This window comes from Hemitrygon akajei, chromosome 8 (genome assembly GCF_048418815.1).
Source record: "Hemitrygon akajei chromosome 8, sHemAka1.3, whole genome shotgun sequence".
In the NCBI taxonomy this organism is placed as follows: domain Eukaryota; kingdom Metazoa; phylum Chordata; class Chondrichthyes; order Myliobatiformes; family Dasyatidae; genus Hemitrygon; species Hemitrygon akajei.
The window spans coordinates 125,052,226-125,078,475 of NC_133131.1; the positions used below are offsets into that span (position 1 = coordinate 125,052,226).

Consider the following 26,250-nt stretch of genomic DNA (forward strand, 5'->3'; position numbering starts at 1 on the left):
AGCCATGATCACAGTGAATGGCGGTGCAGGCTCGAAGGGCCGAATGGCCTACTCCTGCAACTATTTTCTATGTTTCTATGGCCAAGCATGTTAAATGAAAATGAGGTAATTACAGCAAGACTTCATGAAAGAAATTATGTCTGTTCAGACACAAAAATCTACTTTTCTGCTTATTAGCTCACTGAGTTTGTAGAATATTTTCCCTAAATTGTTGTTGCCCTTCACCACATTATCATTTCCATTGTGTTTTGAAGGTTGTCCTTTTGCTTTTATCTCTCTATGCTCTACATTGACAACTAAGTAGTTGTCGGTTTCAAAGCAAAAATGATCTGCCCATCACACCCTCTCATTACCTGATCCATCTCCCCTGTCACCACATCCAAAACACACGGAGCTATAGAACTGTTTGTCACTTTTCCATCACAGGATTTGAGAAAAAGTATGATTATACGCTCACTGCAACCTGTTTAGCTTCACGATGCAGATTGAAAAGTGAACTTATCAACTTGGGTGCCATTGTTAATGGGTCCTTCTGGAGCCATTGGGGATTGATTAAGTATAAATGTGTAATCAGGTTATCCACGCTCAGAGTGGTGGTACGGTAGCGTAGTGATCAGCACAATGCTTTAAAGTACCAGTGACCCAGGTTCAATTCCCACCACTTCCTGTCAGGAGTTTGTACTTTCTCCCCATGACCATGTGGGTTTCCTCTGGGTGTTTCAGTTTCTCAGTCCAAAGAAATACCGGTTGGTAGGTTAAATGGTCATTGTAAAATTGTCCTGTGATTAGGTTCGGATTAAATTAGGCTGGGTGACATGGCTCGAAGGGCATATTCCATGCAGTATCTCAATAAATAAAAAGTGAACTGAATTCATGTATATTGCAGATTTGCCATGAAATGCTAGCGTCATAGAAATCATTAAGTTGCCCTGGCTCAGAACAAGATGTTTAGCTGCAGGATGCAAAGTTGAAAATCTTGTGTGCCTGGTTTTTTAACCAGTGCTTTGGAAAATTTTGATGAATACTACTGTAATTTTGTGGTTTATTGTGGCTTTGTGACTCATCACAAGTCAAGTTTATGTTTGAATGAAGCCTATACATTCTAACCTGTAGGATTCGTTCTCTGGACCTTTCTGAAGGCATCTTGCTCCTTTTCAGAACTGGGGATGGTGGACATTTTTTTTGTAATTCAAATTTTTATTATTATTTATTCTTATTTTACAAAGCAGAGTGTTGAAACTTCTCAGTAAGTCAGGTGACATCTGTGGAGAAAGAAACTATTACTTTTTGAGTTGATGATATTGTTCAGAAATGGGGAGCTTGGAAAATGGTGAAGTTAGAAAGAACCCAGACGAAGTTTAGAGGAGAAAATGAATGAAACAATTTGCTGCCATCGATGAAAAAGTTTTAGAGGCTTTTCTTAGCAGCTTCCCTGTAATGGGAAGGAAGTACATGATATGCAGAATGTACTGCTGTGTAGAAAAGCAATGCTTCAGAATTTTTTGTGAAACGCTGTGGTTCTGTCAGCTGCATAAGTCTAGGGAAGACGATCTCCGGCCCCGCCAAACGTGTGAGATTGAGGTGCAAGCCCACCCCAAAACCCCCTGTTTGTGTGGATGCTGTGTGATTTGTTACCCTGTTACAAATAAGTACCAAGAAAAAACAGACAATACACCACATAGAGTTAAACGATTTAGGTTTATAATTCTTAATTCAACTAAAGGGTTAGTAAAGAAAAAGCAAAAAAAAGAAAAGGGCCCATTTCAATAAAACAACCAATGTGCACAAGTTGGAGCTCAGGGTTTCCCCTTTGCCGATCCTCATTTGATCTCCCTGGGCTTTGTCGGATCATGGCCCCGCTCCAGGTCGAGTCCTACGACTTCTCTCCAGCGTCTTCTCCCCTCATCTCCCGCCGAACAAAAGACCCAGCTCACACTGGTGTCAGGCACACAACATAAAAACACACTCCCTTCATTGGACAGCTCACATTCTCTAACCATAATCCAAACATTGCTTCTACAGAAAGACCATTACGTTAGCAGTGTAACCTTTTCCAGAGTGTTACACTTGCAGTGGTGAAGGTTGTGTTTATTTAGTGATGTTGCCCTAGAAGTCTCTTTAACAACTAGAGCCAGATAACTGAAAGCCGGGTCTTTGGGACCTGTTTATAATAAGAAGCAAATATTGCTTGATCTTCATATATACAATGACTGATCCTAGACATTCCAGATAAAAATACTGGTATTATGCATAAAAAGAACAGTCAAGGTGAGAAACGGCTTCTTCTCTCAGACCAACAGATCTTTGAACTTCCTGCTGCATTGTATTCAACGAGTCACTGGTTAATTTGTTCCATACCTTACAATACCTTTCAAAGAGAAGTGAAATGGAAAATGATACATGCATAATATAGACAGGTGGCAAAGGAGGAAAACAGTAGGAAGTTTTTTTTTACTGTCCGAAGACAATAAACTAAGGATGAGTGGGAAGTAACAGATATATTGAAGCCTGCAAGCTAACCCCCAAGCCAATTTCTGGCTCAGAAGCTGAGGCAGGCTGAGGGCTTGGGTGGTTAATCTGCCCCCCAGGATTCATTGGCAGGAAATGTCTTTTGGAGTCATTATTTGACTGAAGGGATGACGCTATCCAGAGATTTGCAAACTCTGCTGAAAGTAGATGTGAGAGGCCAGAAGTTTAAGCTGTGTGGATTTGCATCCCAGCCTGGGACCACAAGGAGCAGAAGTATTTCTGCCCAGTCTAGAAAAAGTGGTTTATAAGCTGATGAGAGGCATTGATCATGTGGATAGTCAGAGCTTTTTCCCAGGGCTGAAATGGTTTTCAATCCCTGCAAGTTTATTGTTTTTGTTACATGTGCCTATAACATACAAAATCCTCCTGTAATTTCCTCCAGTCAACATCTCCTGTCTGCCCTTTTTATGTGAAACTGAAGTTTCTAAACCTTTCGAACTTTGGCCGTTGCTGCTATTTGCTGAAGCTCACTGCCACCTCTTTATGGCAGTGCCAAAAAAAATCGTGCTAACATGATTCATGTCATGACACTGCTAGAGACTGAGTCCCTTGTGTGTGGGTGGTAGTCTGCACTTGTTTGGAAAGCATTTGTGCTGAAGATTGACAGCAGCATATCTTCACCCTCTTTTGCATTGGTACACATTCACTTTGCAAAAGGGAAACAGCAAGTGTGCAAGATTGAATTTTTAATTTTTGGTCTCTGTGAAATTTATTTTCCTTGCTTGGACTTTGTATGTTATAGGACAGGTAGTACATGAGAATATGATTGCTTTGTTCTCCTGTGATTTTTGAGAGATCTTCCCCCCCCCCCCCCCCAAGTAAACAGGTAACTAATGTATTCTTCATTAAGTTGCAGGTATGCTTAAAGGCTGAACGACTAGCTCCATAATAAATGGCTGAGTCAGTCTCGCAGCTGGCTTTGTTCCATAGCTACAAATGCTGACTCCATCTCAAAAAGCAATTTTCTAAATATTCATTTTGTATCATTTTAAATCTCAAAATTATTACATTTGCGTAATAAAATCTAGGCTCTACATTTTTGAACCAAGAATGGAAAGATGAATCATGCAGGAGACTGGGGATTATTCCAATAATATTACATCATGCAGAAATTGCTGAAGCATTATCTTCAGGGCTGAGAGTAAAACAAAAAGACACAAGCAGTTCCATTAAGTGGCAGAAATCAGATTTTACTACACCAGGAGCAAATGCTTATAATAAATTTCTGGTCTGAAATTGCCTGTATGTCAAGGTGATTTGTGAATAAAATGATCACAAGTTTTTCTGTAGAATTTTGCTTCAAGTTATGGATCAAGGAAAATGTAGACAGTGGCCTTGCATGTGGGGTGATTTAACTATCAATGGTACTGGGGATTGTTATGTTTTGTAGTTAAAAGGGGAGGAAAAAAAAGAGTCCATAATGCATGTCTAACTTCATTTTTACTTTTAGCAAGGTACACATGTATGACCTGGTGGCATGATGATGTATGCCATTTACATACTTCATTCGTGAAACCACAGGAGTTGCCTTTTTTCCATATACGTTCTTAGTTGGATATCTGCAGATTTCAGTTCAATATCTTTGAAATGCCATTCAAACTCATTTTGTGAAATGCTTGAAATAGCCGAGCCAGTGTCCTGTTCCATTTTAATAATTTGTCTTTCACTTCTGGTGTACGCCATATTGCTTGCCTATTGTAAATCTTAAGGCTACCCAGTCCTTTGCACTCTCAACATTTTCAGATTTTTCATCAACAGCATGCAGATTAGTGCTCTTTTTGAACACTAACTTGACTTTTTATCTTTATCCCTTCCATTTATTTCTGTCTATGTGACATATTCTTTGTATGTGTCCTACTTTGTTGCATTTTTTGCAAGTTTCACCTTTAAACCTGCACTGGCTTGGTGTATGTGAGCCCCTGTCACAGCATTAACACAATTTGTTCAGCCAGGCCAGTTTCTGTTTAAATGTTGCAATTTTATTCATACTCACTTGCATTCCTGACTTAACTCAATTGCATCCCTGTCTGTTGTTTCCATTGATACGTCAATTTCTACTGCTCTCTTAAATGTAAATTATGCTTCAGTTAGGAATCATTTTTGAATGCTTTTTAGATTTCATAAACTAAACAATCACTCGGGGCATTATTAAGCCCATTGCCTCATTTGCATAATGTTCAATGGCTTTAAACAATTAGGTTAGGGTTAATTAAATGGGTTGCTGCATAGCTCAAAGGGCTGGAAGGTCCTTTTCTGCACTGATTTGTTTTAGACCTGAGAGAAGAAAATGTGTGTGAGATTATATGGGGAAATGTTGAAATTATCTGCTGTTTGACTTTTCTTAGACAAAATACCTTTTTTATATATTAGATAACAAGTTCATTCTGCTTTGCAAACCTACTAATGTGATCACAACCTGTCATTTCTGTTTCTGCGATTATTGAATTTTTGATACTGGATTTTGAAAAATTATTTTCAAAAGCAGCATAGCAATCCATCAGTTTGTAAGGAAGAAGAAATTAAACAGATGATGACAGTAATATTCTTTTAAATGGGCTATTAGAGGCAAGAATACTGCAGCTATTTATAGTGCAATTGATGATACAATGGAAGAGTAAAGATACTACAGGAGTGAACTTCAGAGAAGTAATTAATGCCCTTTCCTGGCATGTTATATATTCTTAGGAAGGAAGTATATTCTGATCTCTTTCATCATTGTAACCTTCCTGATCAAAGGGCAAAATTGAAGGAGTCTGGCACAGCCTGAGTCCTAGATAATAAAAAAAAAAACAACATTCACTGTAAACTCTCCAATGATTTCTAAATTGTATTTCAAAGGTTAGGAGGATGGTGCTTTGACTCTGTTTGCTCAAAGTGCACTACCTTCTGTTTACTCATACTTTTATGAATCTAAAACATTGTAGTGAATTCATAATTAAATTCTACCTGATATTGGAAATGTACCTATTAAAATATTTTTGATGCTGTCTGTCCAAACTTCTTTTCAAAGGTCTCAAAGGTACATTTAATGTCAGAGAAATGTATACAATATACATCCTGAAATGCTTTTTCTTCGCAACCATCCATGAAAACAGAAGAGTGCCCCCAAAGAATGAACAACAATTAAATACTGGAACCCCAAAGGCCCTCCCTCCTGTGCGTAAGGGGCAATAATCAATGATTTGCAAAAAAAAGCATCAGCACCCATCACTGAGCACTCAGGCACGCAGCAAAAGCAACAGTAAAGACACAGACTCACAGTACTCCAAAGACTACGCGTTCACCTGGTATTCGACATACTACTAATAAGGGAGAAAGAGATGTCTCCCTTTTCACAGTGAGCGGGGAGACATAACAAACAACTCGCTGGTGTATATAACCATATAACAATCACAGCATGGAAACAGGCCATCTCGGCCCTCCTAGTCCGTGCCGAACTCTTAATCTCACCTAGTCCCACCTACCCGCACTCAGCCCATAACCTTCCACTCCTTTCCTGTCCATATACCTATCCAATTTTACCTTAAATGACACAACTGAACTGGCCTCTACTACTTCTACAGGAAGCTCATTCCACACAGCTATCACTCTCTAAGTAAAGAAATACCCCCTCATGTTTCCCTTAAACTTTTGCCCCCTAACTCTCAAATCATGTCCTCTCGTTTGAATCTCCCCTACTCTCAATGGAAACAGCCTATTCACGTCAACTCTATCTATCCCTCTCAAAATTTTAAATACCTCGATCAAATCCCCCCCAACCTTCTACGCTCGAATGAATAGAGACCAAACTTGTTCAACCTTCCTCTGTAACTTAAGTGCTGAAACCCAGGTAACATCCTAGTAAATCGTCTCTGCACTCTCTCTAATTTATTGATATCTTTCCTATAATTCGGTGACCAGAACTGTACACAATATTCCAAATTTGGCCTTACCAATGCCTTGTACAATTTTAACATTACATCCCAACTTCTGTACTCAGTGCTCTGATTTATAAAGGCCAGCGTTCCAAAAGCCTTCTTCACCACCCTATCTACATGAGACTCCACCTTCAGGGAACTATGTACTGTTATTCCTAGATCTCTCTGTTCCACTGCATTCCTCAATGCCCTACCATTTACCCTGTATGTTCTATTTGGATTATTCCTGCCAAAATGTAGAACCTCACACTTCTCAGCATTAAACTCCATCTGCCAACGTTCAGCCCATTCTTCTAACCGGCATAAATCTCCCTGCAAGCTTTGAAAACCCACCTCATTATCCACAACACCTCCTACCTCAGTATCATCGGCATACTTACTAATCCAATTTACCACCCCATCATCCAGATCATTTATGTATATTACAAACAACATTGGGCCCAAAACAGATCCCTGAGGCACCCCGCTAGTCACCGGCCTCCATCCCAATAAACAATTATCCACCACTACTCTCTGGCATCTCCCATCTAGCCACTGTTGAATCCATTTTATTACTCCAGCATTAATACCTAACAATTGAACCTTCTTAACTAACCTTCCATGTGGAACTTTGTCAAAAGCCTTGCTGAAGTCCATATAGACTACATCCACTGCCTTACCCTCGTCAACATTCCTCATAACTTCTTCAAAAAATTCAATAAGGTTTGTCAAACATGACCTTCCACGCACAAATCCATGCTGGCTACTCCTAATCAGATCCTGTCTATCCAGATAATTATAAATACTATCTCTAAGAATACTTTCCATTAATTTACCCACCACTGATGTCAAACTGACAGGTCTATAATTGCTAGGCTTACTTCTAGAACCCTTTTTAAACAATGGAACCACATGAGCAATATGCCAATCCTCTGGCACAATCCCCGTTTCTAGTGACATCTGAAAGATCTCCGTCAGAGCTCCTGCTATCTCTACACAAACTTCCCTCAAGGTCCTGGGGAATATCCTGTCAGGACCCGGAGATTTATCCACTTTTAAATTTCTTAAAAGCGCCAGTACTTCCACCTCTTTAATTGTCATAGGTTCCATAACTTCCTTACTTGTTTCCCACACCTTACACAATTCAATATCCTTCTCCTTAGTGAATACCGAAGAGAAGAAATCATTCAAAATCTCTCCCATCTCCCTTGGCTCCACACATAGCTGACCACCCTGATTCTCTAAGGGACCAATTTTATCCCTCACTATCCTCTTGCTTTTAATATAACTGTAGAAACCTTTCGGATTTACTTCCACCTTATTTGCCAAACCAAACTCGTATCTTCTTTTAGCTTTTCTAATCTCTTAAGATTCCTTTTACATTCTTTATATTCCTCGAGCAATTCCTTTACTCCATGCTGCCTATATCTATTGTAGACATCCCTCTTTTTCCGAACCAAGTTTCTAATATCCCTTGAAAACCATGGCGCTTTCAAACCTTTAATCTTTCCTTTCAACCTAACAGGAACATAAAGATTCTGTACCCTCATAATTTCACCCTTAAATGACCTCCATTTCTCTATTACATCCTTCCTATAAAACAACTTGACCCAATCCACTCTCTCTAAATCCCTTCGCATCTCCTCAAAGTTAGCCTTTCTCCAATCAAAAATCTCAACTCTAGGTCCAGTCCTGTCCTTCTCCATAATTATATTGAAGCTAATGCTATTGTTATCACTGGACCCGAAGTGCTCCCCAACACATACATCTGTCAGCTGACCTATCACATTCCCTAACAGGAGATCCAACACTGCCCCATCTCTAGTCGGTACTTCTATGTATTGTTGCAAAAAACTATCCTGCACACATTTCACAAACTCTAAACCATCCAGCCCTTTTACAGAATGAGCTTCCCAATCTATGTGTGGAAAATTAAAATCGCCTACAATCACCACCTTGTGTTTACTACAAATATCTGCTATCTCCTTACACATTTGCTCTTCCAACTCACGCTCCCCATTAGGTGGCCTATAATACACTCCTATCAGTGTTACTACACCTTTCCCATTCCTCAATTCCACCCAAATAGCCTCCCTAGAGGAGCTCTGTAATCTATCCTTCCAAAGCACCGCCATAAGATTTTCTCGGACAAGCAATGCAACACCTCCTCCTCTGGCCCCTCCTACTCTATCACACCTGAAGCAACTAAATCCAGGAATATTTAGTTGCCAATCGCACCCTTCCTGCAACCATGTTTCACTAATAGCTACAACATCATAATTCCAGGTATCAATCCACGCTTTAAGCTCATCCACCTTTCTTACAATGCTCCTAGCATTAAAATAGATACATTTAAGATACTCTCCACCTCCTCCTCTCTTTTCATCCCTAACAATGCATTCAAATTTATTGTCCTTTTCTTTCTTCTCCCCTACATCTTCGGGCTGAGCGCATCCCTTCTCCATCACCTGCCTTTCCTCCCTCACACACTGTCTACTTACTTGCTCTACTGGTGAACTAACCTCCTCTCCCATAGTTTCCTCAAATTGATTCCCATCCCCCCATCTTACTAGTTTAAAGTCTGCCCTGTAGCCCTAGCAAACCTCCCCGCTAGGATATTGGTCCCCCCAGGATTCAAGCGTAACCCGTCCTTCTTGAACAGGTCATGCCTGCCCCAGAAGAGGTCCCAATGATCCAGAAACTTGAATCCCTGCCCCCTGCTCCAATCCCTCAGCCACGCATTCATCCTCCACCTAATTCCATTCCTACTCTCACTGTCGTGTGGCACAGGCAGTAATCCCGAGATTACTACCTTTGCAGTCCTTCTTCTTAACTGCCTTCCTAACTCCCTTTACTCTCGTTTCAGGACCTCTTCCCCTTTCCTACCTATGTCATTGGTACCTACATGTACCACGACCTCTGGCTCCTCACCCTCCCACTTCAGGATATCTTGGACGCGATCAGAAATGTCCCAAACCCTGGAACCAGGGAAACAAACTACCATCTGGGACTCCCGATCACCTCCACAGAACCGCCTGTCTGAACCCCGACTATCGAGTCCCCTATTACTATGGTCCTCTTTCTTCTATTCCTACCTTTCTGAGTTACAGGGCCGTCCTCTGTGCCGGAGGCCCGGCCACTGTCACTTCCTCCAGGTAGGCTGTCCCCCCCAACAGTACTCAAACAAGAGTACTTATTGTCAAGGGGTACAGCCACTGGGGTACTCTCTAGTACCTGCCTCTTCCCCTTCCTGACCGTGACCCACCTATCTGCCTCCCGTGGCCCCGGAGTGACCACCTGCCTGTAACTCCTCTCTATCACCTCCTCACTTTCCCTGACAAGGCGAAGGTCATCGAGCTGCAGCTCCAGTTCCCTAACTCGGTCCCTCAGGAGCTGCAGTTCGGAGCACCTGGCGCAGATGTGGACGTCCGGGAGGCTCGGAGACTCCAGGATCTCCCACATCCGACACCGAGAACAAGAAGCTGCCCTCACTCATACTTCCCGAATAACTGAAAATAACAAGGAGAACTAAAAGATAAGCCTACTGTGCCCTCTTCCGCCTAAGCCCTCTGAGCCCAAGCCCTACACTCTGCTCCTGGCTCACAACGCTGCCCACAAACGAAGCTGCCCGCTGCTTAAGGCTGCATTCTTTTTATATCTTCCCTCCTTCCCAGGCCTCCTTCACGCGCCTGCGCAGTCCTGCCACTCAGAACTCCGATCTGAGAAGCAATTTGAAAATGGCCGCCGCCGCACTTCCTCTCAAAGCCTCGCTGTCTTCTTCCAAAAGAGCATTAAAAGTCCATGATGTTAAAAGTCCATTGCGTCGCTTTTTTTGACCTCTGTGCACAAAGATCTCAGGTCTCTGGGCACACAGCCAAAGATCTTCCAGCTCCCACAACACACTGGTCTGTCAGGACACCGACCTTCGATCTGCCTATGTCCAGAACCCTGAGATCCTAGGCCTCCAAAGGCAAGTCAGACTCCTAGGCCATGCCTTTGGCATGTCGGATAACGGCCAGTCATGAAATCTCGAGAGCAGGACCTATTCCCACAAAGAACCGTAGTCAGCATGTAACTCCAGGTCAGGGTCTTCATATACGTCGGGAAAGCACAGATCCTTTTCCATTAAATTCTTTCTGGAAGTGTCGTGGTTTCTTGTGCCCCACAAACGACCAGGAGATGCAAAAGATTCTTCAAGAAGTGTTAAACTTTAATTTGCAATCAAAGCTGAGACAGTCATTGAGCTAGTGGCTGATTGCCCACCGATCCTTGTACATAGCATTTTTTATAGCAATCTCCTGGTTTAGTTGCATTAGCATATCCAATCGGTCTACAGTTGTGTATCACCAGTACATCAGCTCCCGACTTCTCACTATTGTTTCTACCCATTAACTTAATCATGTTCGAATCTACTTTTTGGGCCACGTGTTACCTCATCCCTGGCCACAGTTATCTCTTAGCTAGCCTCTCATTAACACACCATTATCTTCTTATTTGGCTACATTCTTAAGTCACTGATGTGTTCAATAGTACAGAGACAATACAGAGATTTCATTCTCCTACTAAATTGGATACATAAATAGCAAATACAAAGCTGACTACATAGTTTTGGTTACACAGCAAACAATGCAACTTTATACTCCAATAGAATCTCCTTATTATTGATGTCCTTTGGAACTGTAATAAAAACAGTTCTTGGATTCACTCAGACAGCGTCCATGGTAAGAGAAAGCGTTACTTTTATTTAGCAACACAAACACGATGCTGGAGGAACTCAGCGGGTCAGGCAGCATCTATGAAAATAAACATCCTGAAGAAGGGTCTTGGCCTGAAGCATCAACTGTTTGTTCATTTCCAAAGATGCTGCCTGACCCACTGAGTTCCTCCAGCATCGTGTTTGTGTTGCATTGGATTTCTTGCATCTGCAGACTTGCTTGTGTTTGAGTTCCGTTTTCCAGCATTTGTAATTTTGTTGGTCTTCATTTGAAGCCCTGTGTGGTTTCACTACCCTTGCTCTTATTAGATTTATTTTGGGTAGTTCATTTTTCATAACTGAATATCTGCACTCTTTTCTGTATTGTGTGCATTGAATCCAAACCTGGCCTTACCCAATACATAATGACAGGTCTGTTTACAACAAAAGTAACTGGATTAGTGAAAAAAAATGGCCAACCTGATTTTGTTTCAGCTAAATCCGGTTTAATTTGTGTCATTCATGGGGATAAAGGAGTGTGAACTCCTTCTATCTCTCAACTACAGCAGTGGAAAAACTAACAATGAGTTAATGTTCATAAGAACGAAGTAATGGCATGAAAACTGGCTATTGCAGTACTATCAGTGTTTTGAACAATGCTCTGAAATGCTTAGTAAGCTCCTCGGTTTCATGGAGTAGTTGGGGCAGGGTGGTACATACCAGACTCGATGTTCAAATCCCAATGATAAGAAGTCCCATTCCTGGAAATTCACAACTGCAGTGAGATAAGAGAGCCACCTAATGCATCTTTTCACCATCTTCTATTTCCTGCCAGAGGGTAGCTGCCACTAACTGAAAAAATCATTAAAAGCAACAGTAAAGAGCAAAGTGGCATACAATTTTAAATGGGGGGAATGTTCTCAATTCTTTCTTCTTTTTAGTTGATGCTTTCTTTCAAGAGATTTCAGTGTAATAACTAAATTGGATAAATGCATCTATTAAAGGGTTTGGTAAAATGTTTCATTCAGAATGAATTCCCATATCCCCTGTGAATGGAGTATTTGGATGCAGATTCAGTTATAACTTTTGGAAGGGAATTCCATTATTTATGTAATGTTGTAATTACTTTTTCTACTTTTGCCTTTCTGTAACTAAGAAATCATCTTCCAAGCCTCTGCTGATAACTTTCCATGCCGAGATGTTAGGAATTGTAAACTATTTTGGAAATGGGAGGGAAAAAGCATAGGCTAGCATAATGTCCTGTGAACTTATTATACCACAGCAATGAGTAGCCTAAACAATCCTACTTCCCACCTTCTGGATCAGAGATTTTTAAATGGATGTTTTTTAAAAAATGGACAGAAAATGATGGGCATTATAATTGGTGAGAGGGGCCTGATTCTTCACAACTGAAGATTTGAGTCTGTGTTGAAGTACCTCAAGCAGCTCTAGTTTTCTTCAGGAGGAAAGCAACTAATTTTGTAGATTAGTATCTTTATTTGCTGTTTTATTTTTCTGCTGCAGGTCAAATAAATTGGCTTGGTTATGAAAGCCCTCGAAGCTTCTGGGACTTCATACGTGTGGCCTGCAGTAAGGTTCCCCATAACTGCATCAGCAGCATTGAAAACATGGAGAACGTAAGCTCGTCAAGGGCAAAGGTTAGAAATTGGCTGCATGTCCATCTTCTGTTTTCGTAAACATTGATATTTGTGCTTGCAGCAGATGCTTTTATATTATGTGATTTCAGGATTAAGTTGGAGATTTGCTAGAGGCAGAGTTCATGTGGGCAGTAGGAACCTAGGCAGACATGCAGATGGGCCGTGTGGGAGGGTGCCTGGGCAGAATTTAATGAGGGAAGGGATTTTTGGTCCTAATTTTATCTTGGAACAAAATGAGGCGAGGTTCCAGTCATTTTAACTGGAGGGTCCTACTTTAATATTTTAAGATTTAAGAACCACCAAAACTAATGATGTCAAGGTTACTGGGAGAGAGCATAAAAGAAATTATAATCAGACTTCTGCAAAGACCTACCTAAATATTAACCCATGTCTTGGTGTTGAGGAGCATCTGTAATTGGATTGCTATGTTGCTCGAGTCATTGGACAGTGATTTTCACATAACAAATTTATGTTGGATGTGCTGGGTTATAACCAGTCTTCATTTTAATGTGGGGGACCTGGAGCTGAACGGATAAGTGGAATTTAATGTAAGGTGACGTAAAAGCAAATGCAGTTTTGTGATCTCCTAATGTTTCTATAGGAAGAAGGAATGGCCCATTAGAAGGAAGGTTCAGGTTTGTGTATCTGTCTGTCAGCCAAATCACTCAGGCTGAACCAATTAGAGGGGAACAGAACTGGTAATAATATCGATTCATTGATGTTTGTTTAAAACCAATGGCTTGCATCACTAAATTCAATTGTAATATTTCTATAACTTAATGGCAGGCAGAACGATGGCACAGAAAATGGTCTTGAGATTAAGAGAAGTGATGCGCATCAAAATCAAAGTAAAAACTTACTTTCAGAGTACATACATGTCACCACATACAACCCTGAGATTCTTTTTCTGCGGGTATACTTAGCAAATCTATAGAACAATAACTATAAACAGGATCAATGGACAACAAACTGTGCAAATGCAGATATAAATAAAGAGAAATAAATAATGAGCATGAAATATCAAGATAAGTGTCTTTAATTAAGTGTAGTTATCCCCTTTTTTTTCCCAAGAGCCTGATGGTTGAGGGTAGTAACTGTTCTTGAAACTGGTGGTGCGAGCTCTGAGACTTGTACCTTCTACTTGATGACAGCAGCAGAGAGAAAAAATTATCAGATCGTTTATGGAACTCTTCTGTGCATCCAACTTTGTTCTTGTTGGCATTTTAGTGGAATCAATTGGCATGGTGAAATTTGAAGAATGTCTTGATCATACAATTTGGACAAGAATAGCATGGGGCACAATTGTTACTTTGCAATAACCTGCTGATGATCACTGCTGAGCTGCACACACAAGTAATGCCAATTTGAACAGTATAGTGCACTTGCCTCAACTTCAAAAGTATACTTTAACGACATTCAACTTTTTTGATTCCCTAATGTTTTATACAGACAAAAATTAGCTAATCAAATGGCCAAATAATTCAACAGGGTAATTAATTACAAAATATTTATTGTACATTTCTATATTTAGAATGTGCAGCATCATTTGAGATTGCGTATATAATTTTTACAATTACTGAGCATAGTTGGATTACTGATCTGTTGGATAGATCGGTTATCCAACAGTTCATATTTGTGTAATTATCTATTACGACTTGCTCTTGATTTGTGTGTAACATTTGATATGGTTGGTTATGTGATTTAGTTCTATGACATTGTGTCATCTAGTTTCATTCTTATCTATCCATCTATTATCTATTATCACAGTGAATGGCTTCCCTTCCAAAAACATTACTTCTGGTTTTTCAAGCTTAAGCTTCCTCCCCTCTCTGATCTCCAAGCTACCCCTTCACAACCATCTAAAAATGAATCAGCCAGATCATGCTTGATCTGACCCATCACTGATGCCTGCTCCTCCCAATACAGGTGCAAACCTGCTGCATTTCATCTGGAAGGTCTGGTTGCCTTGCCACTTGGAGAGTCGAAGCAACTTGTGAGCTAAACCTAGGTCGCACTTAGTCACCCTGAGAAACCACCCCAGATTCCTCAGATTACCTCATAATACAAATATAAAATAAAATAAATAAAAATTAAGCTATCCACTTAGCTGAATTTAAAGTTTTCTGTCCAGATCAACTCTATTAAAATGAAGCTAGTAAAGGTCACATTATTAAGCTAGTAACATTGAGGCATTGGATGTGAAGTTCTGAGTCTAGCAATGGAGCAGGTCTGAGGTGGTAGTATCTGCACTGTAGCTCATCCTAACTTTAATATTGAAATAGCTCGGGTATGAAGCTTGGAGATGAACTTACGGGTGGCAAGTGGCTACAACTTGATGTTCAATGATGAATGCCATTTGCTCCCAGCTTCACCTCAGCACCAGTTCTCTCAGTTCTCCACTGTCTGATTTGTTCTAGTATGTGACACACATTTTGTGCTAGCAGACTAAATTTTGCTCCGAATTAGTATATAGGGAGGAAAACCAGTTTCTGATGAAAAGTTTGTTTCTGTCTTTTTTTTTCTGGCACAAGTCTTTGCCAGACCACTTTAAATACCCGAGATGACTCTGTACATTGACATTACAACCACAAATCTATTTGATCATTACCTACTACCAGTGTTGTGACATCATTCACCCGACCACTGCTTCAGCTTATCCGATGCTGTGGCTCATCCTGGCTTCCTTCTTTATAAGCTCAACTTGGTGATACATGCATTTTCCTGCTGTGCCGCCAAGATCCATATTTATTTATTTATCCAAGTTGTTGCTTCTGGTCATATTGTCTCACCAGTCATCCACCCATTGTCCCAGAACGTGCTGCATTAGTATGGTTGTTGATCTGGTAGTAAATATTCCTGTGCTTTGTTTTGAGCCCTCCACAGCTTGATTGTTCCATGTTGAACATTGCCCTTCAACTATTCAAAATCCTTGCACCTCACCCTGGCCTATTCTGCATCTCTAATACTAATTACTTTCTTGCCAGTAGTAATTTTCCTTGTCTAGGTCTAGGATTTCCTCCCTCAACATCTCTCTAAAGATGACTCACAAAACATGTGGTAATCTATCTTAACATATCTTTGCAACACACACAAAATGCTGGAGGAACTCAGTAGGCCAGGCAGCATCTATGGAAAAGAGTAGTCAACGTTTCAGGCTGAAACTCTTCATCAGGACTGATGAGCATCTCTGTTGGTTCTGGTATCAAATTTATTTTGACATTGGTCCTTTGAAGCTTATTAAGTAGGGTATAAACTCTATGCAAATTGGAGTATGTTGTAAATATTTAGCAAGTAAATGTTCTTTGCTTCTGCTTGACATATCTTGACAGCTGATGAAATTTGTATTCAAATGATGTCCTGAGAATGTACAGGAGGTCACAGAAAAAGTCTCCTTGCCATAGATTATGAGAAGCTATGAAGAATGGTATGAGGGACCTGTTTATTGCTGTGGATACACACTTTATCACCAAGCCATATGAACCGTTTAGGTATTTACATAAAGCAGCAGCTGGTTTAAATGAGACTTGCTTTGTCACCATATGCAGCTGTCAGCTTAGTAAAGGGAGGAATGGTGTAGTTGTTTGTCTAATGCATTCTAATAATGTAATGCTTCTGTTCTGATCTTTGTAATTTGATAGGGCAGAGCATGGATTCGAGTAGCGCTCATGGAGAAGCGTCTGTCCGAGTATATATCCACTTCTCTAAGAGACATCAAAACAACCAGGTCATAACAAATTATTCATGTCACATGACTCCTGCCAATTCAAAAGCATATTTTAATGAAATTGAATGTAATGACACTGCTTTGTAAAGGCTGTTGCCTGTTAAAGATTTTGTTTAATAAACCATAGTTTGTTATAGATATTGACAACAGTGTTCATTGGTCAACTTAGTTAAATTAACATAAATCCAATTTGAGACTGTTATAAGCCATATCTTCTCTGAATACATTTGATGTGCAATCACCTTTGTTCATATTTCCCTTCCAGGAGATATTATGAGGATGGGGCAGTTGTTCTGGGAGAAGAAGCAAATATGCTTGCTGGTATGTTGCTTGGACTCAATACGATTGACTTCAGGTAATTGAGTCACTTGATTTTTTTATGAATTTGCTTGGAGCATGAATATATAAATAAGTCAGATTGTCTGTATTAATAGATGAAGAGGACCCGCATTGTCACCTTTGCTTCTGCACTGTTTATAAGAAATGTGAATTTATCAAACAAATCTCAAATCAATTCTGATCCCTGACCACCTCTGAATGAGAAATATTTTCCATGCCTTCCCCTGTATTCCTGATTATATTTTAAAGTTCTGCCACATGGCTTTTTTGACATTAATGTGCTGTGTAAATATTCCCTGTTTCCTCTATCTGGGCTGCTAATAATTTGAACATACCTCAACCAAGTCTTCATTCAGTTGTCCACAGTATGTTCCAAAAAAAACAAACCCAACCTATCAAATCTTGCCTCACACCTGAAACCTTTAACATCCTTGTAAATCTCCTCCTTAAACTCTCTTACAAATTGGCATCTTTCCCATAAACTGGTGACCAGAAGAGCACAAAGGCTTCAAGCTAGTCGTCACAGGTAGATAGATTTTCAGATTTCTGGCGTCTTTATTTTTAAAAAAAAGTTTATATCAGTTATTCCCCTCTCTTTTCTGTGAAAGAGCTGGTTTAGGATGCAATTTGCCTTTACTCCTTGGATCAGAGCATCTTACTTTTGTGGCCAGCCTGATGTGTGGAATTTTGTCAAATGCCTTGCTATAATTCATGTAAAGTACATCTATCAACCCCCTTGCTTCCTTCATTAAAATTTAACATGTATTGTCAGACTGAGCCTCTCCTTAGCAATTACTCTGCAGCTTTCTCAATGAAGGGTTATACCATTCCCCAGAGTTCATCAATATGTCTATAATTGAAGTTTAAACCTTTCGGCTTGCAATTGCGTCCTAGGGCTGATGTCTCCCACTTCCCACCTTTAATTACAAAGGTTGGACAGTTAGTTGTGCAAATGACTATTTCCAGAACTTAATGACAGAATTCCTCATTCAGTGGTATGTATTAATGTAAAGTTGGGAGATCAGAGAGACAGCTGACATCACAGTGCCCTTTTGCCTCTCTGCGCTCTGTTGGGGATCTAATGAAGTGCATCTCCTGGGACTAACTACGTCACCCTTTGCTAAATGTGGTGATGTCGTGGTTTATATTCAAAGTAAAATCTCAGCAGTCATTATGAGCTGTAATTGCAGCTTCTCCTTGCGTCTCTGGGGTTTGTATTCCCTAAGCCTAGCCTCTCAAAACAGGATTTCAGCTCAGACGTGCCCCGCTTTATGTATGTTAGCCCTTTGACTCATTTATCATATGAAAGTGCATTTCAAGTGGAAAAATGTTTTCAGTGGAATTGAATATTTACATTTTGGATGGGAAAATGCAAATCTAAAGAATTTCGTGCCATCTGTTCTGATGCACCATCAATAACTCACTCTGAGACATAAGAAGCGAGATATCGGCTTTTATTGACTGGAAGAATGAAGAACACTACATCCTGGAGAATGAGGCCGGGCTCAGGCCTCAATCACCTTTATACAGGGGTCTGTGGGAGGAGCCACAGGAGCAGTCAGCAGGGGTCTGTGGGAGGAGCCACAGGAGCAGTCCAGACAGGTATATGTAGTTCACCACATGTTCTCTGCTTTTGACAGCACTGTCTTTGTTATTCATTTATTGAATTTCCTGAGCTATCCTCATTTTACAACATGAAATGCTGTTTGTAAGCCAACCGGTTCTTGAGACACAGCAGGGATGTAAGCATTGGTTCTCTTTGTTTGAGTAGTTGAAATGTGCTTCTAAAGCTCTTCAAATCAACACCTTTGATTATTTAGCTTTTCAAAGCAAACACTTGGAGCCCTGGTTATTGGGAAAAACAGAAAAGCTGGTAATACATGGAAGGTTAGAGAGCGCCTTTGGAGAGAAGCTGTATTGACATTTCAAGGGAAAGTGAATTCTGATAGGACATATAAAGTAAATGCCAGGGGTCTTGGATGTTTTGGTGTACAGTGGGTCCTCAAGGTGGCAGCCCAGATGGAAACGGTTTTGTAAAAAAACATTTGATTGAATAAAAGAAGGTGGAGACCATGTTGCAAAACACTGGTTAGATCACACTTGGAGTTTGTATATAGTGTAGGTTGCCACAACACAGGAAAAATGTGGTAGCAACAGAGTGAATCCCTTCTGTACCAGGATGATAACTGCAATGATGGGCTGAGAGTTATCAGGAAACTTTGGACAGGAGGCATTTACTCTCACTGGAATGTAGGCTAAAGACAGACCTTATGGAGGTATACAAAGTTATGAGGAGCATAGATAGGATAGATAATTTTTTTTCTGCATGGTTGGAGTGTCTAAAACTAGAGGGCACTGATTTTAAGGTGAACAGGGAGAAATTTAAAGGCGATATGAACTGTATGTTTTTCAGTGGTGGCTATCCAAAAAAAGCTGCCAAAATGGAGACAAGTGAGTTGAAAGGCCTTTTTCCATGTTGTTTGATTGTCTGTTGAACCTAAAGCACAGATAAAAATTGCATTTAAAAGTACATCACGTGTATTTCAGCATTAAAAAATAATTTTTGGCCTGAAGGATAAGGTGTATAGGAAAGGAAGCCCACAAGTGGATTATTGAGTAGTTCTACAAGTCATTGTATGTTAAATAACTGGATTGAAAATAGTAAATGATTTATCTTTCAGCTTCTGTTTAAAGGGTGAAAGTTTGGATGGCAATTGTCCTGCTGTCATTGACTATACCCCATATCTGAAGTTCACACAAAGGTAAATTTATCTGAAATTTTTTATAGTTTTTTTTCCTATCAAAATGATACAATGAAAATGTGCAGTGTTTAAAAATCTTAAAAACTTGCTTTTGCAAAAAGTTTGCAATCTCACCTTATGCACATTTCATACATACTGTATGGTGAATAATTGTAGGCCAACCTATTCAAAGTGATACGTAAGACTTTCCCTCGGAATGTATGCTGTAGTTTCATTGGCCATATTGGAAACTGGCTTTGTGACATCCAATACATCTACGGAATTATTTTTAATGTAATTTATTCAGAAGTATGGTAAGATCTGAGATGTACAAAGCCTACTGTGGGGAATTTCTACCTCTTCTTGGGTTTCTGACTGAGATAATGGCATGTAAGCTCAGATGAACTAATCTTCAGTGTACTTCAAAGAATCCAGTAGGTGGGCTGTACTGTTTTAAAGAATGTGCTTGTGTAACATCCCTGACATCTGCCACAATCATATCAGAATGGTGCTGAAGTTGATTCTGTCTAAGTGACCTCAGCCCTAGTATTTGAACAATTGGAAGATTTGGTTGACCCAAGCCTATACTGTCACCAAACTTTGTAGAATTAAGTATAGTTGTTTTTTTCCCTGGCATCAGCTATTTTTATGGGAACTAGGAAAAGAGTAGGCCATTCAGCCATGAAGACTATTCCACCATTTACTTGGATCAGGGCTACTCCATGTCTTAACTCTGATTACAATAGCACTGGCTCTCTGCATACTACTTCCTAAATTTAGAAGACTTGCTTCATTATCTTTAAATTGCTTCACGTTTCACATTACAGTTATGAAATCTCCTACTATTGGGCAGATCACCTTCTGCTCTGTATAAAAGCACCTTAGTTTGATTATGTTGATGTTTACATATTAATTGGACTTAAAAGTAATGCATTAGTCCTGGATCCAGTGACAATGTAATTTAAAAATGGACCCAAAATTAAAAGTCTTTCCAAAAGAGAAGATCAGAAGAATAGATAATTTGCATTGCAGAAAGGATGACACTTTCCTGTGTGAACTTAGCGACTGTATTGAATTATGATTGATAGTTGGACAGATATACAGTACTTCCATTCGACAAATTGGTTAATGTATGTATTTTGTGAACTTAAATCCATAGAAATTACAGCTTTTGCTTTGCCATTAATTCCGTCCCTTCTCCTTTACACTTGTTCAGTCTGAATCAACAAGCGTAAAACCTTGGACTACTCAGTCTTGAGCTGAGCAGAGGAGCTCCAAATGTTGTTATTACAGTGTCAATGCAGCTTTGCTTGGAGGGTTGCAACTGAGCTGTCAACATCTTTATCTAGGCATAACTGGAATTGTTTATTTATGGGATTTCTTGTATATTTTTCTTAATCTGTTTTTCACAAACTCCTCAACGTTTAATGTTCAGCCCTCCTCGGCCTTGCCTTCATGATCACTTACACACGTACTCGTATCCCAGAAAAATATATGTTGAGGTCTTTCAGCTTCAAATCCCTGCATTGCCTTCATGGTCAGATTAATTCACTTTACAAACTTCACCAGCATTTATTATCTAACTCCTCTTCCACCACTCTTTCTCTTGCCCCCAAATTCCTAACTCTTAGGTTTAATACACATTGGCCTATCATTGGCATCTTTGCTCTCCATTTTGGGTTCTACTATTCCCAAGAAATCACTTCCAGTTCTCCAGGTATCTTTCCTCCACAGAACAAATCTTTTTTCAGCACGATTTCTTTTTTTTTTCTAATTTCTGTCTGAAAGACTTGTATACACTTCAGTATTGAACAAAAAAAGTTGCTGTTACATGGAAGTTCAAATGTTGGGAATTTTCAGATTTATTATTTGTTGCTGATTTAATTCCCACCCATTGCCTTTGTAACTGGGGCCTGACTTGGGTGGACACACCAACATCTCTAATTTGGGTTGCTCGAACAGCCAGCAGCGTGGTCATCCATTGCAGATGTATTGCTTGGTGACATCTGGCAAGGAACACAAGGCAAGTTAAAATCACTCACAGTTATTTGCTGACTAGCGTCAGTTAATGCTGCACATTTCAAACAAGCATCTGGCAGGCTGAATGCAAACACTGGCCAGGGTTAACACAAAATTGATATTGAACTGGTTTAGAACTTGGAACAGTACAACACAGGAATGGACTCTTTGGCCACAATGTCATGCCAGATCAACTAAATAAGTAAGCAAATGGCCAACTAAACATCCTTTCTGCCTGCACGCTGTCCATATCCTTCTGTACTCCTCATTTCTGTGTGATAATCTAACCATCTCTTAAAAATCCCTGATTTATCTGCGTCCACCATCCCCCAGGAGCACATTCCTGGCACCCACCACCATTCTTTGTGGGGGGGTGGGAGGGGGAAGAAAATTTGCCTCTCGTATCTTCTTTGGAATTACCCCCCCCCCCCCCCCCCCACCACCACCACTTTAAATGCATACCCTCTGGTACTAAACATTTCAACTCTGGGGGCGGGGGGGGGGGGGGGTGGAGGAAGATGCTTTCTAATTTCTCTATCTATGCCCCTCATAATCTTATAAACATTTATCACATTTCCCCTCAGCCTCTGGCACTCCAGAGAAAATAACCCAAGTTTGTCCAACCTCTTGTTGTAGACCATGCCCTCTAATCAGGCAACATCCTAGTTAACCTTTTCTGCAATGTTTCCAAAGCCTCGACATCCTTCCTATAATGGGGGAACCGGAACTGTATGTAATACTCCAGATGTGGCCTCACTAGAGTTTTATAAAGCTGCAACATAACTTCCTGACTGATGTCTTAACTAATAAAGGCCATACGTCTCCATAACCACCCTAGCAACCTGTGTAGCCACTGTCAGGGAGCTATGAACTTGGACCCCAAGATCCCTCTGCTCATCAACACTGTTAAGGGGCTTGTAGCACCAATCTTAATATTATCTGCAAACTTACTAATCCACCCATCTATACTTTCATCAAGATCCAGGGTTAGCTCTTGCTCACTGCTGTAGCCAGTTAGAAATCTTGCTCTTCATTCAAATTCCCCATCCTTGCTTAGTTTTGTTGCAGACCCTGAATATTAATTGCCTTTGAAATCAGCTGATTTACGTAAACTGAAGTTCATATTTTCTATTGACTGTAATGAAGTGACAGGTCTCTTGCTGCACGTAAGCACAGAGCTTTTGCTAACCTGCTCTGCAATTCGATGCACAAATCAGAATGCAGACTCCAAGTTTACCATGTGTCCATTTTTCTGCCTCAGGAGACTAATAGTTGCAGCAGTTGTTCATCAGTGCAATTTCATCTAAAGCTAATTGATGAAATGTCATGTTATGTCCAAGCTCTGAGAGCATTAGCAGTGATGAAGAGGAGTTACGGACTCTGGGGAGCAGCAGTAGTGAAGGCAGCACGCCGGAGAACATTGGCCCACCATTCCTTACTGATGAGCACAGCTGGTATAACAAGTGCAAGCGTGTGGAGCAGAAATTCAGGCTGGCGTTGGAGCAGAAGGTAATTGTCACAGCTAAAGTGGTTAGTAGTGTCCAGCAGCGGGAGAAAACAAAAAAAAAATATATCTGCACTTAGCTCTGCTGGAAGAGCACTTAACTGAAACATTAAGCCTGTGTCTCTCTTCAAAGGAGCTGGCTTTCCTGCTTTTCTGTTGTTATTCCACATTTGCAGCATCTGCAGTTCGCTTTCTAATTGTTTCCCATTTAATCGTTTCCAGATGAAAATTTTTGGGAATAAGCGTTTTCCTTGTCCACTGATAGCATTGGAAGCTTAATATCAATCTGCTACACACAGGGTCTTGATCCAAAATGTTGACTTGCATCTTTTGCCTCCACAGATGCTGATTTACCCACTGTGTTCTTCTAATATCCTCTTATTTTTATTGTTACAGATTCCAGCATCTGCAGCTTTATTTTTCTTCACACGACATTCCATTCAGTTTTTAATGTGCAGATCCACAGAATCCAGTGCAATGGAAAATTATTTGCACTGGCTTCCAGGATGTCCTGCCATAGAAAATAAGTGATGCGATAACACAGCCTCTTTCATTTTCTTCCCCACGCACCTTATCTTACATTCTGCATGTTTTCATAATCCTCACGGACCCTGAACAGTCAGTCAACAAAGGCCTCGGTGTCATCCCCTTACACCCTACATCAGCCTTGGGTTTGACACATTGCTCAGCTCTGCTCTCATTGTTTCCTCCCCGATCTCTCAACAATTTCTGGCACAGTAAAACCCACAGTATCTCCTTTCACAATTTGCGTTTGACCAGGAAGCCATTTCTATAGAGACACTGGCCATCCTCTAATCTGACCCACTCTGAATTGGAATTCTTCTCTCAGTTTCAACTCAACCATTCTTATTCAAGGTGCCGAGAGGGGCACTGCTACCCTTTTGGAGGCCGATACTAACTCTCTGAAGACATCTCATTCCTCTGAGCTGTAAATACCTCTGGACATCAAACCATTATTTCAAGATTTATTTGATTTCATCTTCTCTATATTTCTTTTAGTTAATATAATCCTTCAGCCCTGCATCTAACTCCTTCCAAAGATCCATTAAAAATTGCCCCAGTAGGCCTTGTGAAACTTTTATCTTGCTGTCTCCACTCTTTCATTTCTTTTCTACCTCTTTGGCTAGATTATTCTCATTGACATCTACAACTCTTCTGACCACCTCACCTCCCCCGCACCCCACCCCGGCTAATTTTTTTGGCATTTCTGCTTTGGATATCCAACCTTTTTGTGTCTACATATCCAATGAACAGCGGCACAACCAGCCCTCATTATAAAAAGCATAAGTAGCATTTTTACAGTACTTTTAAAAGTTGAAGATGCTTACCAATCTGTGACACAAAAGGGATAGAAGAGAAACTAGGCAAAGCTGCAGGGAAAATTTTATAGCAGATGTTAGAGAGGTGAAAAATATGGGGAGGGAATTTTTTTTAAAGCTTCCAATCTTGATGCCTGAAGAAGAAACTACTGTTGGTGGAATTTGGGGATGATCAATGGGTCAGATTTGCTTGAAATTTGTATATTGGTGTAGAAGGGATAAATGTGAATTAGGGAGGGGTGGAACTCTTTGGAATTTGGGAAAAAAATGAACTGTTTTGCATAATTGGGAGATGGTATAGATCTATAAGCGCAAGTATGACGAGGGAACAAGGGCTCAATGTAAGTTACAATGTAGGAACTGTTTAATGACTCAGGTTTATGAAAGGTCAAGTGATTGAGTATTCAAGTCTCTTGGTAAAAGAAAATGGGATTCAACAGCTGATGAACTAAAAAGTAGAAATATATCAATGTATTTCAATGCTACCATAGATATAACATCCAAAACTCAAGTCAGGGTTAAATAAATGCCTTTTGACTGGTGTTGTTCAGTTTCAGATATATAGCTTTGGTAGTTAGGGAATTAAGTGGTGTGAAGGTGATAACTTCAGTTGATCCAGTGTGTATTTGGAGGAAGTTTCTACTCCATTGAAATGCCCTATTGCATTGCTCACAGTAGGCATTTTTTACTTCAAAGCTTTTTTTTAATATTAAGGGAAATTTAAAAATTGTTTCTTTTCCACTGAGTTCAGTCAATGTGAATTAGCTCAACATTCAATCTTCGCAGCACTTTTGCCGGATTGTAGCCTCTTCAGAAATCTCCCAGTCAGTTACTTGAGCAGTTGTTCACTGAAATGTGACGGAGAGGATGACTTTCCATGCAGCCATTTCTGGCATGTCTCTCCTCTTCGCCCACCGTAGTAGAGGGCTCTCAACTGTGGTCACCCTGTTGCTTGCATTCTGCTCTGGGGTTTCTTTTCCACTTCATAAACTCAAGATTCTGCAAATAAAAAGCAAGTCTGCAAATTCCAGCTCAAACTTTTGTCTGTCTAAATCAGTTTCCACCAACCGCCCCACCCCAGTTTCATAAAATCGCCATGGATATTTATTCTTTGGCTCACTTCGTCCGTGCCAACCATCAAATAATTCAAAGTTTATTCAATGTAAATCTATTATCAAAGTGCATATACGTCAGCATATACAACCCTGAGATTAATTTTCCTGTGGGCATTCACAGTACGTTACAACGAAACACCACAAAAAAGGAAAAAACACACCAAGAAGATGGACAAGCAACCAATGTGCAAACGACAACAAGCTGTGCAAATAAATAAAACAGCAGAATACAGGTTGAGTACGCCTTTATAACAAATTCCAAAATCTGAAGATCTCCAAAATCCAAATTGTTTTTGAGCTCTGACATGAAGTCTGAAATGGAAAAGTCCACAGAGTGCTGGAAAGGTTCCCAGGTGATATGCAAGTCTTTGTGCGTCACACAATTCTCGTACAGCTCACGTACGTAGTGAACTGAAGATGATGAAAAATAGAAAAACAACATATATAAGGTGAAAAATGAGGATCTCGCTCAGTGTCAAAGTTAACATATGTGCTTAACAGTATGCTTGTCATGAAATAAGCAAAAATCTATCATGACGACTGAAAACTGAAGATAATTGTGAATATTCAGCAGGATGCTTTCAGAAATTTAAGAAAAGGCACAGCATTAATTTTTTTAAAGCATCTGTTGATATGAAAATCTAGCACCAGAACAAGTCTACAATCCTGATTCTTTTTTATCCTTACATAAA

General features: G+C 40.1%; 1 protein-coding gene across 8 annotated transcripts in view; it reads left to right on the forward strand.

Annotated features, from left to right (window-relative positions):
* Nucleotides 1-26,250, forward strand: part of rundc3b (RUN domain containing 3b) — a 96,545-nt gene that overhangs the window by 46,708 nt on the left and 23,587 nt on the right. For all 8 annotated transcript variants that reach the window (XM_073054550.1, XM_073054551.1, XM_073054548.1 and 5 more), the window contains exons 3-7: nt 12,643-12,776; nt 16,415-16,500; nt 16,766-16,855; nt 19,521-19,601; nt 22,940-23,108. In XM_073054550.1, the coding sequence (XP_072910651.1) occupies nt 12,643-12,776; nt 16,415-16,500; nt 16,766-16,855; nt 19,521-19,601; nt 22,940-23,108 (560 nt within the window). The remainder of the gene's footprint in view (nt 1-12,642; nt 12,777-16,414; nt 16,501-16,765; nt 16,856-19,520; nt 19,602-22,939; nt 23,109-26,250) is intronic.